General features: G+C 45.1%; 1 protein-coding gene across 1 annotated transcript; it reads left to right on the forward strand.

The window, feature by feature from the left end:
- The first annotated feature begins 930 nt into the window (after nt 1-930).
- On the forward strand, nt 931-16,604 carry s1pr2 (sphingosine-1-phosphate receptor 2). The gene is made up of 2 exons (XM_069674008.1): nt 931-1,311; nt 13,421-16,604. The coding sequence occupies exon 2, from the start codon at nt 13,553-13,555 to the stop codon at nt 14,666-14,668; it is 1,116 nt and encodes a 371-aa protein (XP_069530109.1). The 5' UTR covers nt 931-1,311; nt 13,421-13,552; the 3' UTR covers nt 14,669-16,604.
- The last annotated feature ends 513 nt before the right edge of the window (nt 16,605-17,117 follow it).

Below are 17,117 nucleotides of genomic sequence, written 5' to 3' on the forward strand. Positions count from 1 at the left end.
TGAGTCAGCTTCCTGGACGTTAACCACATGCATCGTTTCTCTCAAAAGAAACAAGATTTCAGAACAAAACAAACACGCAACATTTCAGAAAATTGAATTTCCAGAGTTCCTGGGGCTTTCTTCGGCACAGAAGCCGGGGATCGCCTAGATGTTTGGTGAGATAACTTATAAATACTATAACAACATTACTCAGCTCCTTCATCCTATCACAGACACATGACATCATAGCCACTTGGGATGACTTTGGCTCTCAGAGTGATGACTGTGAAGACATTATTACCTCCTCTGGGCTTGGATAGAGGCTCTTTCACTGCAGCCAGCACCTGCCCCTCTGTGTGTCTAGCCACAGCCCTGATGACTAACAAGCCCTGACTTAATTTAACCTCACCCTCCTTATTACACCTGAAGGATAACTGTAAAAAAACAAAACAACAATGAATAAAAGGAAAACATTAAAAGAAATTGTGTAATCTGGGAAAAAAGGTCACAGCAGCAGTGTCAAAGTAAAGTTTACAATTTAACCCCCTATTTCTTTTAAAAGCTAGGCCTATAGCCTATATGCAGTTGGCCACTGCTCTCAGGGAAAACTAGGCCAGGATGAGTTGAAACGTGTGGATTCTGCTTCTGGGATCTGCGAGAAGAGAGGAAGTGAAGAGGTGGAACATCTGGACTTCATTTGTGAGCGCCGGATCGAGGAAAAGGTCCAGAAATAGGCTTAAAAAGTATTTTCCATATTAATTGCCGTCCACAAACCCGCATCATCGTTACATTTCGACACGCAGACTCACTACTCTTTATGGGTATATGACGTTTCCATACACGCTGGGTCTAGTGAGTGTGGGTGTGTGTGTGCTTGTGTGTGTGTGTGTGTGTAACCACGTATTGTGTGCGCGCCTCCCTGACGCTCCACAGCCCCGTGGAGCTGTTGTTCCCAGAGAGCAGGAGGACAAGCAGACGGGCTGTTGGATTAGAGCGACAAAAGAGAAAGTGCGATCTGTTTTTGAAAAAGAAGCCTTCTTTGTCTTTCCTAGCTCCTTATTCTTTGGAATCGTCGTGCTTTCGGGTTATCTTTGTAGTGTTTCCGCGGTGGCGCACAGACCGGTATGGATTTACTAGTGACTAGACAAGACACGCCGCGTAGCCCTGCACCAAAGTTTTGATTGTCATCGCTGCCTCTCAGCCCCAGATCAGAGGAAAGCGCCGAACTTTGACGCAGCGTTTGTGGAAAGCTGGTGGCCACATGTGAGGACATTTGGAGACAAATATTTCTCGGAGCGTCTTTTCGCTGCTCTTTTCTAAAACTCTCATGGGGTAAGTAATGGCATCTTCTCAAAAAATATTGTTAGTGTGACATGTGTAGTAGCAACTTAACAAAGGGATCTGATCTCTGTTTCGTAGCCTTGTACTGTAAAATACCACAAAGTTTTACAATAAAGTACTTCTTCTGTAGGGCTTTGAATTAAAAATAACTCTTTCCCTCGTAAACTCGCCCTCCTCATTACATCAGCGAATATGAGCGTTAATGGTGCACTCAATTTCTCAACTTTGGCTCTCGTAACGCACCTTTAACGTACAAAATCCCAACATGACAGCAGCAAAATTAAGCAACACGCTACTTCTGCACTTCTACTTGGCCACAAGTAGCTGTCTGCATCCTGCAGCCACAGGGACTGTTTGGATTCCGTGAGGCAGCTGCGTTTGTTAAACACACTGTGTGTTTTAATGAATAACATTGTGTAGCGTTAAATATTAACACGCAGGGCTACAGCTGTCGATCATACAGCGGGGGTCAGTGCTCTTTGCTGCATCATATGTTGTCTACTGTTGTTGGGGGGCCGCGATGAGCTGCTTGCACCCTGAGCGCGTCCTCGCAGGGGCCTACACACACATATTCACACTCACGCAGGAGCCGTTGCACAGCCTGCTGTGCGTCCCCCCCCGCGCTGACCCCTCCGATGTTGTTGAGGCTTGTTCATCCGTCACTCTAAAGAAGGCATTGTATTGAAAGGATGTATTAATAAGACAAAAGCCCCCATTATCCCCGTGTACCGGAGTTAATCTCGTGGGCTTGGAGATGTGCTCCCCAGAGGAAGGCAGCACAGAGCGTTAACAAGCAAGGTCTTAACACACTACAGTACATTGTTGTCAGATTTAAATGAGCAAAGCATGATATCAATACACCACAGCAATACCAAGCATTTATACTACAGACCAAAGTTTGTAATAAAACTTTGTATTGGACTTTAGCCTGCGCAAACGTTTGTCGGCCTTGTTGTTACATTTCTTATCACCTCTATAAAAATGGACAGACAAAAACAGAGCGTTGTTTCCGTGTGTCCTGAAGACTAAACCCTGCAGAGAGGGATACAGAGGTGTCAGGAGTCCAGTCATGCGGCATCCTGTTGTGAGAGAATCCTCAAATCACTGCGAGATAAGATGATAAGGTGGAGGAACTGATGTTTATTGCCCAGATAAAAGCCCCCATCCATCATCCTCGCTCCTGTGGTTGGTCTGGCTCAGTCTGCTCGGTGCTGCGGCTCATTAGCAGGCCGCCCTGAAACTGCAAAGTGAGGCTTTATCTCAAGCCCCAGCCAAGGTGACAGGGCGAGAAACTGAGCTCTAAAATGCACACGGATGCTACAAAGCCTGTTGCATTAAGGCTAGCAAACATCTTACTGTGATAACATCAGAGGCAGGGGGTGAAGAGGAAGCATGCTCAGCAGCATTAGGAGAGGACTATCAGGTGTTGAAGGCCCTGTCAGCAGCTTCACTGATGCTTGTGTTGCGCGAGAGCAGCTTGCTTTGTTTGGAGCGCGCACGGGCGCTTATGGACTCGGGTGCTTCTCCCAGCATGCCTTGGACCGGCTGAAGACAGGGCATGATACAGCCAGCCGGCCGTCTGCGTTCGGCCTGTGTGAGCACATGGCTCATTGCACCAGAACAGAACCTGCCACCCGACCAGGCCCTGATCGCTGCCAGCTTTCCTCACACACTTCGCCATCCTTGGCCTGGGCGAGTGTGACCCCAGGGTGCTGCGAACGGCGTCAACTTATTGGCCTTACACTCCACAGCTCCAGGCACAGCCAGACTTTCACAAGAAGCGCACATGGTGTTAGTCTTACCAGGGTATATAGAAGAACTCTTTTTTTTATTAGAGCTCAGGCAGCCTGGCTCAGTCCAGCAGCCCATGACATCATGAGTTCAGGATCTGTATGTTGCTGACCCAGGTCACTGTGCTCAATGGCCCTGTTTTCCTCCACACGATGACGGCTGTAATCAGACCCCTCTCAATGGGGACTGCCGGGGGTAGCGTGAGAAGTGAAGACAAATAGATGAGTAGAATAAATAAATAGATGTATAAGTGCGTGGACGGATAAATAAATGGATGGTAGTTCAGCTGTGGGAACTGGATTTACGGGACTTTTTTTAATGGAGCAGGTCACTAAGGGGTTGAAGGCGGAGATGGGTGGTGGGTGGGTGGTGTCGATCCCTGAAGGATGCTCGGGTTTCAGCTCAGGCCTGAGAGCGGGCTGCTAAGAGGAAGCAGCGAGAAGGCTTTTCCTTTGGGAGACAGACTTCTCTTTTGTTGTTTATACTCACCACTTTATTCAGGCAGATCGGAGGAGTAACAACAGCCAGAGATCAGAGGAGATGTGACTTGCCAGAGGCTACCTGGCGTTTACCTGGTTAAATGAAACCAGTCAGGTGTCAATAGAAAACTTACAAAAAAGGGGAATAGGATCACAGGAGACAATGTATGTGTATATACATTGCTTTGGGCTTTTCCCTGTGGTATTAATAGTGTCCTGCAGACGGCCATCTGGGTTCTACCGTCTCAGAGTTCTTGCTGGTACTCCCCCTTAGCCTGAAAAACACTTTTCCCTGGGTGTGGCAGCTGGAGCAAAATAAACGCCTTCTGTTCGCAAGCTGCCGAAGCGCAAGTCACAACACACAGCTGACAGCGTGCAGCTTTATGATTCACAGCCAAGAGCTGGGAGTGCCCGAGATCAGAGAAATAAATATGGCGTCCTCTGCTTTAACCCATTTTCCAATTGAGAATGCGACGTCACTAAAGACTTTGTTTGCTCTTCGCTGGCAGGGAGAGAAATGCACGTGCACACTCACCCACTCTATCTGTCTCTCCTTTTTAAAACAAGCTCTCTGGGTTGCAAGAAGATGCTGTCAGTGCTGCTCTGATTATTGTATAAACATTTACATGAGCTGATATTTGCTGGAGAAAGAAGCCACGCTGACTATTTTAGGAAGGTGTTTTAAAGCAATGACAGAATCCATTAGCTTTAAGGTCTCCTCTTACATTCCTTTTCCACTTGAAGGACAAACTATTAGACCCCCCATGACCAGGCGCTGATGCTTGTAGCAGCATGCCAGGATTTCCTTGACACTTTCTGGGGTGGGGATACGGCTGTTCTTCCTCTGACACGTTTCAAGCTCGGACCAGCCCTTGTTCCAAAACGCTGCCAGTTGGAAACAAAGCTGCAGATGGTTTTCACAGCTCTTACTGGTATTTTTCATTGTGCAACGCCGCTCCACAGTAGGGAGCATAGCACTTCTCTCAGAGACAATGACAAGTAGATTGACTGCAAGGTTTCTGGTTTCTGCTGTGGCTTTGAATGGGATCGGCTGCACTTTGCAACCTCTCTTTAGCTCAAACAGTGTGATTTACTGGGGAAAGCGTCATGCTGTCAGTTCAAGCGGCGGGCTTAATCAGTGTGGTCATGTCGTGGTTTCCTGATTTCTGGTCATTCTCAGCGCTCACTCTCTTGGAGCAGGTACACATGAAGATGCTGTGGTTCTGGAGACCTCCTCCTCCTCCTCATGCTTCCTCTCTCTCTCTCTCTCTTGGAAGCCTTTGTTATCCAGGCAGCTTTGTTTGGGCAGCTGGAAAACTCGGCAGGATTAACACCCCACCTCCAGATCCAGGAGTAAGCTGGAGACAGTTCTTGGATTCTGAATTGTCCCATGCAGCCAACAAGCGCCTGTTGAATCAGTTTGGAAGTTAACTCTGTCTCTCCTCCTCATGAGCAGATTTTTACTAATGACCGACAGACTTTAAAAATAAGACAGAATCGCTGTAAAGTTGTTGTTTTTTGCTAGAAAGAGCTAATAAGATTGTTTATCCCGTAAAGGCCTCAGCTTCCGTCTCTCCAAGCTTAAAGACAAGATGGAATTAACCTCCAGCCAAACACAAGCCGGGTCATGACAGAGGCCAGACTGCTCCATCGCAACCGACAGATTGAGTGAAAGTGGATTCTGTTTACTTAATATGACAACTGCTGAAACACGTCCATTTCAGACGAGCATCATCTCAGTCAAAGTCAAGTAGCTGTTAACCCTCTGAGACGCTGCACGAAGGCAATGCTCGCTTTCTGACCTGTTTGTTATTCCTGCTAAATATCCCTTGGCTAGCCGCTCTGCCGAAAGCTTACATAAGACTCGGCTGCATAAAAGCCATGGAGTTTACTGCGGGGCCTTTTCTTTTTTTAAAAGTTGTACTTGTGTAATGTGCCAGGAAATAAAACAGACATAGTATCCCTCCAAAAATCTGTAACACCGACCCTTGTGTCTCTTTCCACGCACTGGTCTTTAAATGCAGGTTGTAACTCTGCTGGACCCCGCACAGATGTTTCTTACAGTTTAAGACTCGGTGTCACCACGCCGGAGAGGCAAATTGATGTTGGCATCACTAGAATTTTTTCAAGATATTAATGTTCTCTTTAAAGCAGGAAAATCTTAAATTGTATAAAATAGCAAGGAGCGAATGTGGACTGTGTGGACACAACAATGTTCTCTCCCCTGGCAACCGTGTTTTTCTCCAACAACAGAGCCGTGTTTAATGGATCTATGTTTGCCAGGGGAGTCTGGAGCTGTGTTTTTAATGCTGAACCATGCCGAGAGATGGAGGGCCTCCATCAATTTATCACTTATCAAAGGGCACGACGCAGAAGCAATCAGGGCGGCTTGTGTGTCACGCCTGTGTAGATGGTATCAGTTTCCATTGCGCAGTGCTTTTCTTAGTCGCCAGCGTTCTCTTCTCTCCTCTGCTGGGTCTTTCATTTTGATGTTCCTCAGTGCATTGAAAGTCACGGGGACATCATTGAAACAAACATCAGCGCTACAGTCACAGCAACTCTCAGCGCGACTGACATACACAAATTGCACGGATAAATGTCGTCATGTCTCGCGTTCCTTGGCACGCTAGGCAACAAATATCCTCAAGCTCTCTCACGGCAACCGCACATTTTCCCAACGGAGGAGCAGAACATGAGAAGGGGTGGAGTTCAAGGTCTAGCAGCAGAGTAGAATAGGAGCAGGGAGCCGGGACAATAGAGACGTATAGGAGGGTTCAAAGCCTTTCATTAGGGGAGAGCTCACTGTAAAGACAAGAACACGAAAAGGTGTGAGAGGGGCACAGTGGCTGAAACTTGAACGAAGCTTTCAGACCTGAGGTTTCGGATGCAGGCCGGGCAGACCTGCTCTAACTTCTCGCCCCCCTACAGCAGCATTCGTACACATGTTCTGCATCTATATTAAAGCCGCTATGTGGTTAACACCATCGTGTCTATGCACACACAAACTCATGGCTGAAAATTTTTACACGTGGTTTACCGCCCTTCCATGTTAAGGGTACTTCTGAGAATAGTTTATGACTTTTCATGCTGAGCAAATCTCAGGACGGTTTGCACATGCATGCTCTAGTAATATACATTAGAGATTTAACAGTGAGGAAGATATTTGTTCTATTTTAAATCGGTAAAGCTACATGAAAGGTTACTCGCAGACAAGAGGATTTAGGACAGACACAGTTCTGAGGAAGCAGTCTCTTGGTGCAGCGTTCGCAGAGGTCGCACACTATGTGCTTTAATGAAGTCTTTAATAAGATGACTGTAAGAACATGTCTGCCCCAGATGTGTGCTAAATAAATCCGTCTTGATGTGCGTTTAATCACCTCTTTGTGGCCTTGTCTTTTGATCTCTGTGGTAAAGTTTAAAATATACGAGCGGAGGAGGGGGTGTTGGAGTGGGGACGTCGTGGCTCTGCGAATCAGGGAGCAGCATGAAAGGGAAATATGCAAAATGGAAAGATACAAAAAGATGAATAATTAGGAATAACTTAAGTTGACAGGAATGGTCCGAGGGTGAAGGTATTACAGTAATTGCCTCTAAGGCGCCACCCTAGGAGATCCCCACCCCCCCAATGGGGCAGACTGGGGGTTGCGTGGGGGGGTTGGTGTCTGCCAGTTATGCGGGTTATGGCTCCTCAGGCTGTATGATGCCCTTCTTTACGCAGCTCTTTGTCTCCAGCTCCTCTCATTGCCACTTTAAGAGCCGAAGCAGAACAACAAACGCCACAAATAAACAATTGCAAAGTTGCGGAAAGACGAACTCATCGAGGAGAGGAACAGAAAACAAACACTCCGGGTCACAATGAAACAGAAAAAAAAAGAAGCTTTTCAGCTCCTGTGTCAACAGACTGGACCCCTCAGAAGAGGCTGTACCCAAACTGTCAAAGTGTTTGACGAGCGAAAGGGTAATCCCTAATTATATGATGAAACCCCACGTATTGGGGACACCCACTCCACTAATATCCAGCAGCTTATAGGCCGTTTTAATGAAGCATGATTGTGTTTGCATAATAACGGACAAAGAGAGGGGAAGGTTAAGAGCAATTAAACCTTCAATATACAGTGAAAAAAGGGGGAACTGTTTAATGTGTGGAAGGGAACCGTTTGTCTCTTGTCAAATGCCACGATGGAGGTCCCATGATACAAGCTTAAGTAAATACTTCTGTATATTTTTAGACCAAAAAAAAGGATGTGATTTGTGTATGTCTGCGACACGGTTTGGCATGGTACACACATTCTGTTGCCAGGTTTCTTTTTTGCGTGAAAATTGTTGTTCCCTCAGTTCAGTTCCTCTTAAAGATAGAAACAGTGAGATACTGCAGGCCCCCATCGCATATCTCTCCGTCTGTTCTGCCTCTAGACCGTGCAAGTTACAGCGTGACACTCAGCGTGGCTATCTTCTTTTTTTGTCTGCTCGCTCACTTCCCTGTAAAAAAAAAACCCCCTGGTTTTCATTTGTCTGGCGAATTTAAAAAGAACTGATCCAGGAAACTTGCTTGCTTCTATTTCACGCTTGCAATAATCAGCTCATGCTTTTGTCCCTTGCTTACAAGGTTATGTGATATGACTGCCAGAATGTGGCAGACTCTCTGTCTCTTAAGATCTTTCATTTCCGGTGTTTAGGAAATATCAGTAAACATCTGTGAATGAAGCTGTAACAAAAGGTACAGCATGAACATTTCTTTGTCGGTGAACAGAACTGTTACTTTAGGAGGAAGTTGCGTTTGATGCTTAGTTTGACCTGAAAACTGTCATAGAGCTCGCCTGTAGCAAGGCAGTATCAGAGATAACAGCGCCGGCTTAAGATAAGCTCCTGTAGACCTGACAAAGAATAAAAAAAAACTCTTTTGTTATGACCTTTATAGGAGAGACGCTGCTAAAAGAGAGTTACTGTGTGTTATTGTTTAGTCTGTGCCACGGACAAGGTCACTCAAAGGTCCAGGACACAGCCGAGTTATGTCACAGCCCCAGCATGAATCATCTCCATTCCTGCTGCATTGATACTGGAAATATTGACTGCAGACGATCAATAGTGCCGCTGTGATGATGTGAAAAGATTTCGGCCCTGAGCACATGCTGTCCATCCCTGCGTTAAATGGGTTGCCACGGCATGACTGCATGGCTCGATGCAAAAAACAGGGGCCTTAACGGGCCCGTGTGTACAGCAACAGCTTAGAGAAGCGCTGAGCTGTCAGTGTATGGAGAATGATGTACAGTATGTCGTCGCTGACAAAGAACTGTGAAAAGAGAATGACTGCTGGTGTTCTTTAAGCATGCGTCGAAGCTCTTGTGGTTGAAGTGGTGAATCTTCGTGGTGGTAATAGTTAGTTATGTTTCTACTGTGCGTCTGACATGTCAACACTTGACTGGGGAAAGGTTCTGACTACATCACAGTGCATCGTGAATGGAATTTTCCTCGTTCAAGCCACAGCTCTTCTGCTGCTCTTTCTGCTTCATGTAGTCACTTTCACACCTTTTTTGGTTCCTGCAGCTGAAATTCCCCCAAAAAATCTTTTTCAACTCTCACTTTTCCTGTTTTGCTCACTAACAGTGCCAAAAACACTCATCTGAAATGCTTTAATTTCTTCCTCCTACGGCTGCTGGTGATTGTGGTTGCAACACCAACTCACTTTCCATCTAATTCCATTTTAAGCAAAGCACTTTCAGAGATAACTTATGCACCGATAACACCATTGATGGCTGTGAAACTAAACAGGAAAGCTCCGATGTCATCAGCAGATTCTTTAAGTGCATCTTCTTTTTTTTTTAAAAAAGATTATTTTTTTGCCTTTATTCAATAGGAAAGCTGAAGAGAGACAGGAAATGTGGGGAGTAGGGCGTGGGGGCTGACATGCACAAATGATCGGCAGACCGGGAGTTGAGCCTGCGATCAGTGCGACGAGGACTGTGGCCTCTGTATATGGGGTGCCTGCTCTACCGACTGAGCTAAACCAGCGCCCCTTTAAGTGCATCTTTGATGGATTATCTTGCGGCTGGAAGAGAGGAAAGCCCTGGTGTCACACAGGAAGTCATTAAATCTCCTTAAAATTGAAAATGTAGATAATTAACTCTTTTCACATTAAAGTTCTCAGATGTTTTTGTTATTCTCTGATTCCGCTGACACCTCGTCATGCTATGTTGCCACGACAGCGGCTTGTGAGCAGCGACTGTGACGGGAAGATGGCAAAAGATGTGTTACAGGATGTTTCAGACCACAAACAGACAAACATGCTGAATGATTCTTGGAGGTAAACAAATAGAAAAGGCATTTCACTGCAAACACAAGCATCAGATATAAACTGTCCAAGCATGACATTTGTTACTGCTTTTTTATCGGCCAAAGTGTTTGCAGGAGATTGTACGTGAGCACGAAAAGGTGTGTACATGCAACATGGCATACGTGCTGTGTCATAGGTTAGGACCAAGTGTTTTCCCCCCAGAGAAAGTGGATCCAGCTTTAAGTAGAGTGTCACAGGTGGCAGGTGGTGTCATGGGGCGCCGTTGCCTTGGTTTTTGGTGAGCAGACGCTCGGCTAATTGGGGCTTATCAGGTGTTTCTGGGAAAACCACCTGAGGCTTTTGTGCAGCCGCCAGTCCCCTGATGGAGAGGGGAGCTCTGTCCGTTGTTAGGATTAGGAGGAAGAAAGAGTCCGTTTTCAGCAGAATCATCTGTAAGATGTAGGAAAAAATATTACATGTCCTTACATGCAGCTGTTTGCAACTGTGGTTCAATGGTTGATTTAAACATGGTTTCTTCTGTATGTGTGGGCTAAGCTGCGAAAATCACTTTGGTAGCACCACAGGAGAAACTCAGCATCATGCATCAAATGATAAAAAGGTGTGAAGTTTTGTATGCCAATGAGGTTTGCACAAGATATCCTGTCTCAGGTGTCTGTCTCTGGTTTGACTGCCTTTTGTCTGTTTGGAGCTCATTTCAAACCTCCTGTCAACAGCTGTTACTTTCATCACCTTTTTTAAACCGTGTCTGAGCTTCACTGTGAAATCCAGACAGGATATATTGTTATTTGTGTATCTGTGACGTCTCTACAACCTCGCTGACAGCACGGCTCTTCAAAATTTGTTTATGAAACCGAGATATTTAAATTCTCTGTTATCTCTATCCTCTAGTGTACGGATGAAAAGCACTTTGATATAGTATGTACTCCCATCATCTACATACTTAGAACTCTACATATAACTTAAATGTCTATGTAGAAATATATCTTTAATGCACCCATGCATGAATTGCAAAAGCGTATACAGATGAATACTGCATACTTGTTTAAGTATGCATAAGTGTGTCTCGGTTATAGTTAACAATATCTGATGCACCAAAAGTATATTTTAATATACTTTTTATTTATTTTTAAAATTTATATAAATTTGAATCATACTTAAATATTGATCTGTTTGTAGAATACTTGGTTATTTTAGTGTCTTAAACACTTCGCTATATATTTACACTCAAAGCATTCTATGGTACACTGAAGTGTAGTTTTCTGTGTTTGCGCTGCTGTTGCTTTCCCATTGTGTTGTTAGGACAGGAGTCCTTAGTCGACATGGCGTGACATTTTTGACAATGTGTTTTGCCTGTTGTGGAAGTGTGACAGGGATGTGTGGGTCGAACGCAGGCCACAACTTTGACGATGCGCCTATGGGAGGGGTTTCAAAGCAGGAAGTCTCCCGTTGACCAATCACCATGGGAACCTCTCAATGGCACACGGCAGGCGGAGGTGCTGGGCAGGGCTGCGACGAGACAGTGCTGCAGGCAAACCTGCCCGTCAGGTTTCCCACACACACAGCGAAATCCCTTGATGACAGACGCCAAGAACGGCAGGTGACGGGAGGACCTCGAGAGCACACAACACATGGGACAACTGTTCTGCGAAAACCAGGCAGAGCTGAGAGATATCGCTTGTTTTTTTCTCTCAGCAGACTGCAGACTGTAGAGATATAGAGCTGCTCACTATCTGCAGACTTTTCCAATAATAATATCATTATGGACTGCACTAATGTAATGTAATATAATTACATGTGCAGCTGGTACATGTGCTCAGCCTCAAGCCTCCTATTTTGTGGCCATTAATGGAGCTAAAAAAGATTAGCGGGGTTAAGGGGCTGGCTGTCCTGTCGCGGAGGTTCTGATAAGAGAGTGCTCAACTGTAAATACATTTCTGCTATGATGCCAAATGGAAATGCGCTGCCCCACTATAGAGGTAGAAGGGCAATGCTCTCCACACAGAAGGAGACTATTGTTCTTTGTTCCTGCTTGAGGAAACAGTGTGCTGGTTATAGCTGGCAACTAATAGCAGCTGTGTGTCGAAGTTGCCTGAATGCAGGGGGAACGCTACATTACTCTATGACCATCACAATTAGCCATGTGTGTGCAGATCGTTATCTGCGCACGTGCAGAGGGAAGTTCGGTGCCATGCAACACGCCACATGGATCAATTTGAGCGTGCATGGACGTCACAGTGGACTCTCAGATTCCTGCCTTTGTGTCCAGATGCCGTTCCACATGCATGCTCTCTGTCTGCCTTTGTCTCACTTCTTCTCCATCTTTCAGTCTCTGGGGTTCTGAGTCAAAGCAGAGCAGAGAAAAGCTTGAGCCCCAGTTTCCACTAAAGGTTTCCAGCTCAGGCTCGCTGTGAAGACAAGCAGTAGAAGCATCAGTGTTCAATTACCTCTGGAGCTGGCCTGCAGAGGGATCCTGTTACTTTTGACAGGTTTAAGACACCAGCTCCGCCTCTAATTAGATTTCCAGAGCCTCCAACTTTCCTTTGTTTGTAGCTGCAGCCCATTTATTTTGTTTTTCTTTTTTTATAGGTTTCTCCATGAAAGGGATCCTCTGAGTAATTTGAAGCCACATTAATGGTTCATAAGGTTTTTGTTCAGTGGTTTATAGTCAACTTAAAATTTTACACCTTATTATTTCAATGGTTTTCCACATTGCTTTTACACTAGTGACCTTGGTTATGTATTCTGTCCTTGGATACATCAGATATGACAACATATGCCCCTAAGGCACCCTAATGTCGTAGTGTATATGGGAATTATTCTAACCCAGCCTCAGAACAACGCACACAATATGGACAAACGTCAGTGTCTAGAGCTTCCACAGTCTCTCGAGTATCTGTTTGATTTGCTGTTTGTCAACCGGTCAGAGGGGGCAGGGTCAGGATGAAGGAGTCTGACTGATCCACAAGCTATGCTGGAGTTTCAAGAGGTAGCTCAGTGGAGTGGAATGGTTCGCTCCCCACAACAATGCCGTGTGTTGACAACAGAGTGCTCGGACAGGGTTAGTGGAATGTCCCCTTCAGACTGCATGCGCAGTCCTTTGTGTACGGCCCAGCACACCGCCTCGCAGAGAACTTATTCTTCTACCTGAAGATGATCTCTTCCGTCACAATCAGTTTTGATATGTATGTAAAAACTATGTAAAACAGGCTGCAACTGCTGCCGTTATGGGTGTTCAATTTGGGATGTAACAGATGGACACAGTGTGTGATCACTCACGATGTGGCAATTTATTCTTGAAATGTGATTGTGGGTCTTTATCAAAGTGTAATTGTATTGCTATTACTACAATTAATCACAATGGGTGTCCATTTCAATGGAAAATCATCTCCACGGTACAGACTAAGAAACAGGTTGTTGCTAAGTTGCTCTGTAATGCTGGATGACTTGCTAAAAATGTATGTTTGCGTTGTCACAGTTTATTGCAAAAATGTACCTTGTCAGTAACCCCAGCCTTCTCTTCCTTTCTCTGTGTCTGCAGGTGACCCACACTGAGGTCTGTAGACGTGACTGCGGGACAGGCGGCCTCCCTCCCAGCCTGGGCCCTCTTCCTGTCCTTTCCATAAAGGCAATGATTATCAGCGTAGACACTCTGCACATCTCAACTGTGTGAATGAATCTTTGCCGTAAAGCCGCAGTGCTCTGCCACCCTGTCACCATGAAGAGCAAGTATTCTCAGTACTACAATCGCAGTCTGATCCACTACTACTATGCCTTTGCGAAGAATATGACCCCCCAGGAGCTGGATAAACACATTGAGACTAAAAAACAGCTCACCACTCTCAACATTGTCATCGTGGTCCTCTGCACCATCATCATCCTGGAGAATCTGCTGGTCCTGATTGCCGTCTGCCGCAATAAGAAGTTCCACTCTGCCATGTTTTTCTTCATCGGCAATCTGGCGTTCTCGGACCTGCTGGCAGGCTCGGCCTACATAGCCAACATTTTTCTATCAGGGTCGAGGACCTTTGACCTGGTGCCCGTGCAGTGGTTCATTCGAGAGGGCACAGCTTTCATCGCTCTGGCAGCTTCAGTCTTCAGCTTGCTGGCCATAGCTATAGAGCGCTACACTGCTATCACCAAGGTGAAGGTGTATGGCGCCACCAAAACGTGCCGCATGTTTCTTTTAATAGGAGCGTGTTGGGTCACCTCAATCCTGCTCGGAGGACTTCCTATCATCGGGTGGAACTGCATCAACGACCGGCCCGAATGCTCGGCTGTTTTGCCGCTCTACTCAAAGAAATACATCCTCTTTGTTGTGACTATTTTCAGCCTCTTATTACTTTCTGTTGTAATCCTTTATGTAAGGATCTATTTGATTGTACGCTCCAGCCACCAGGAAGCAACCAACTCACCGGCCTATGCTCTTTTGAAAACTGTCACCATAGTGCTGGGTGTCTTCATCATGTGTTGGCTGCCTGCTTTTACCATCCTCCTCCTTGATTCATCCTGCAACATACAAATCTGCCCAATTCTCTCCAAAGCAGACATATTTTTTGGCTTTGCCACTCTAAACTCAGCGCTTAACCCAGTGATCTACACGCTGCGCAGCAAGGACATGAGAAAGGAGTTTCTGCGTGTGTTGTGCTGCTGGGGGGTGCTGCACAGCGGGCGGCCGGCTGACCGTTGTCTGGTCCCTTTAAAGAGCTCCAGCTCTCTGGAACACTGCACCAACAAACATGAACAGCAGACCACACCCATCATGCAAGATTGTACCACCTGTGTCTGAAAGGGAGCAAAATCATCAGAGCGTGTGCGTGTGTGTGTGTGTGAATGTGAATGTGAGTGAGAGAGAGAGCATGTGTGAACATGAAATCAAGTAGAGAGGCAGTGATGAGATGCAAGCACATGCTGGACTGACCTGCCAGGAAAGGCTGCGACACAGCTGTCTGTCGAGCCGCATTCTGTAATACAGACATTTCTTATTGCAATCAAAAATTGTGTGAATTCACAATCAGCCTTCAATCAATTCACCTATGCAGCAGGTGTAAAAACACAAGCTTCCAAGAGGAGACCAATTCCATAGTTGAGAACTTTAAGAAATGTGAAAAAAGCTTTGTCATGGGTACGCTCATTAATTAATATGGAGCTGCAAACCATTTCCATGTATATTCCTCTCATCTTGTGTTTTCCTTTCTAATCATGTAAGCCTGTATTTAAAGCCAAAAATAGAACATGAAATGCGTATTATCACAACGTATGCAGTTGTTTTGGGCCTTTCAAGAACTGCATCAATGCAAACTTGCAAAGTTGCACTTTGTAGATTACTTGAGAGATTGTTGTCCTTTGTAAGGTTTAACCACATTACTATCCTTGACTGATATATGTATACATTAGGCCTCCACACGAATCACTCATTCCACACAGAGCTGGAGGAGTGATCAACTTCAATCAGCACTCGATCCACAGAAGCTAATTTACCACGAGTGCTCCCTCAACATAACCAGGTTTATATATTCCCTATATAACCTTGCTTAAACTATTTGATTAACTACGAAAAAACGTACATAATCTGCATACATGTAATGCATGAAATTCTAACTTATTTGTAAGCGCTGATGTGTATGATATATCGCAGCTCTAGCTTCAATCACTAACACCCCTTCCCTGATTTGTTGTCACAATCTGTCCCTCTTGCTTTTACTGTTGTCTTTTGTATCTTAATAGTTTCCGCTGAGGAAGGCCTAATCAGAAAGCACATTTCCTGAAGTGAGTTGGCACTGATGAATTTGACTCAATGACAGCTGTCCAGCAGCTTTGACTAACGGGACTAATGTCCTGACAGTGTTGTAGCAACGTAGCAGCAATGTGCTGTCTCTGTGTGTGCCTTCCTCTTTGGGAATAAGGCTGAATGTATGTATGAAGTGTTTGGGGCAGGCGCTCCATTGTTGACAGTATTATTGGTCATCATTTTGAATTACCAAGTCATTGACGAGCAGAGATGAACAGGTCAGGGCACTCTCACTGTGAAGTCTTAAATAGCAACATGAACAAGAATTATTTGTGAACATCCTGGTTTAATTTGCTAGCCATATGCCTCGTGCAACTATAGACATAAACACGTCTCATCTTTCCAAAGACCCCCCGCCTTCCCTACAAAATAGGAGAAGATCCGGTTTCTGCCCTCCTGGGAGGTTAGCTTCATCCTCATTCTCTGACATCCTACAACATGCAACTTCCTTCAGCCATAGGAAGTCCTGTTTTTTTTTTGTCCGGTTCCTGTTGTTCAGGATTAGACTAACCTTCTTCCTGTGAACAAACATGTAAACTCTTCTCCCCTTCAGTGTTTTTTATATTGACTTTTACATTTAGATGGCCAAGTAGAAATGGTGAAAAGCACTTTGGCAGCTTCAGTGATGTTTGTTCCCCCCCCCATGTTTTTTTCCACATTGAGAGATGTTTTAATTTGTGTACGTATCACTTCATTGTGTTGCCTGACTCTGTGATGTTTTTATAATAAATACATGAATAATTATGTATGTTTGTAATTATGTATGTATGTAATTTTGTACAGTATGTATGATTTGTGTGAAATGTCTTGTGTGCAATAGCCTTGTGTGTCCAGTAGCACGCTGCCTGTGTTAAATCGGTACAATCTGAAACACTAATGTAGGTACATAGACATTTTGTTTAATGCATTCCCTTTTTATAAAATAAAAGAAATACCGAAATAATCTATTTTGTGTGTTTGAGTTTAATTCTAATCTGTAAACAAAGTGAACTGTAGCCCTACCTTAGCTGCAGGTTCTGAGATGTCTTCCTATTGTGCCACATCTGAGAAGGATTCAAAATACGGTATTTAATCCAAACATGCTCTGACAAGGTCGAAAAACACGAACAAACATGAAAGCCTGATATTCTACATGCAAACGCTGCTTGGCCATTAATCACTACTCTCTTACCTAATAAAATTGTTAACTTGCTTGAAGGCTAAAGCAAGACACAGCTATGATGGGAAGCTGGGCAGAGGGCAGGGTGGGTGAAAATGGGGTGTGGTAAGACAAATGTCTTTTCGTAAGATAGTTTGTCTGAGAAAAACATAAAGAAATGTCCCAGGAGAGGTTTTTTCAGCCAAGGGGGAGACTTGAGATGAGGGGAGGAGCTGACTTATAGTGGCCTTGGGAGAGTTGGGCCTGTTTCCTGTCAGACGTCCAGGATTCCTGGGTGGGAACATTGGC

The sequence above is a fragment of the Semicossyphus pulcher genome, unplaced genomic scaffold (assembly GCF_022749685.1).
Source record: "Semicossyphus pulcher isolate SPU_LCO1_2020_fin unplaced genomic scaffold, fSemPul1.0.p SCAF_23, whole genome shotgun sequence".
In the NCBI taxonomy this organism is placed as follows: Eukaryota; Metazoa; Chordata; class Actinopteri; order Labriformes; family Labridae; genus Semicossyphus; species Semicossyphus pulcher.

Excerpts from the sequence above, each read along its gene's own strand:
- s1pr2 (XM_069674008.1), top strand. The coding sequence starts at position 13,553 with ATGAATCTTTGCCGTAAAGCCGCAGTGCTCTGCCACCCTGTCACCATG.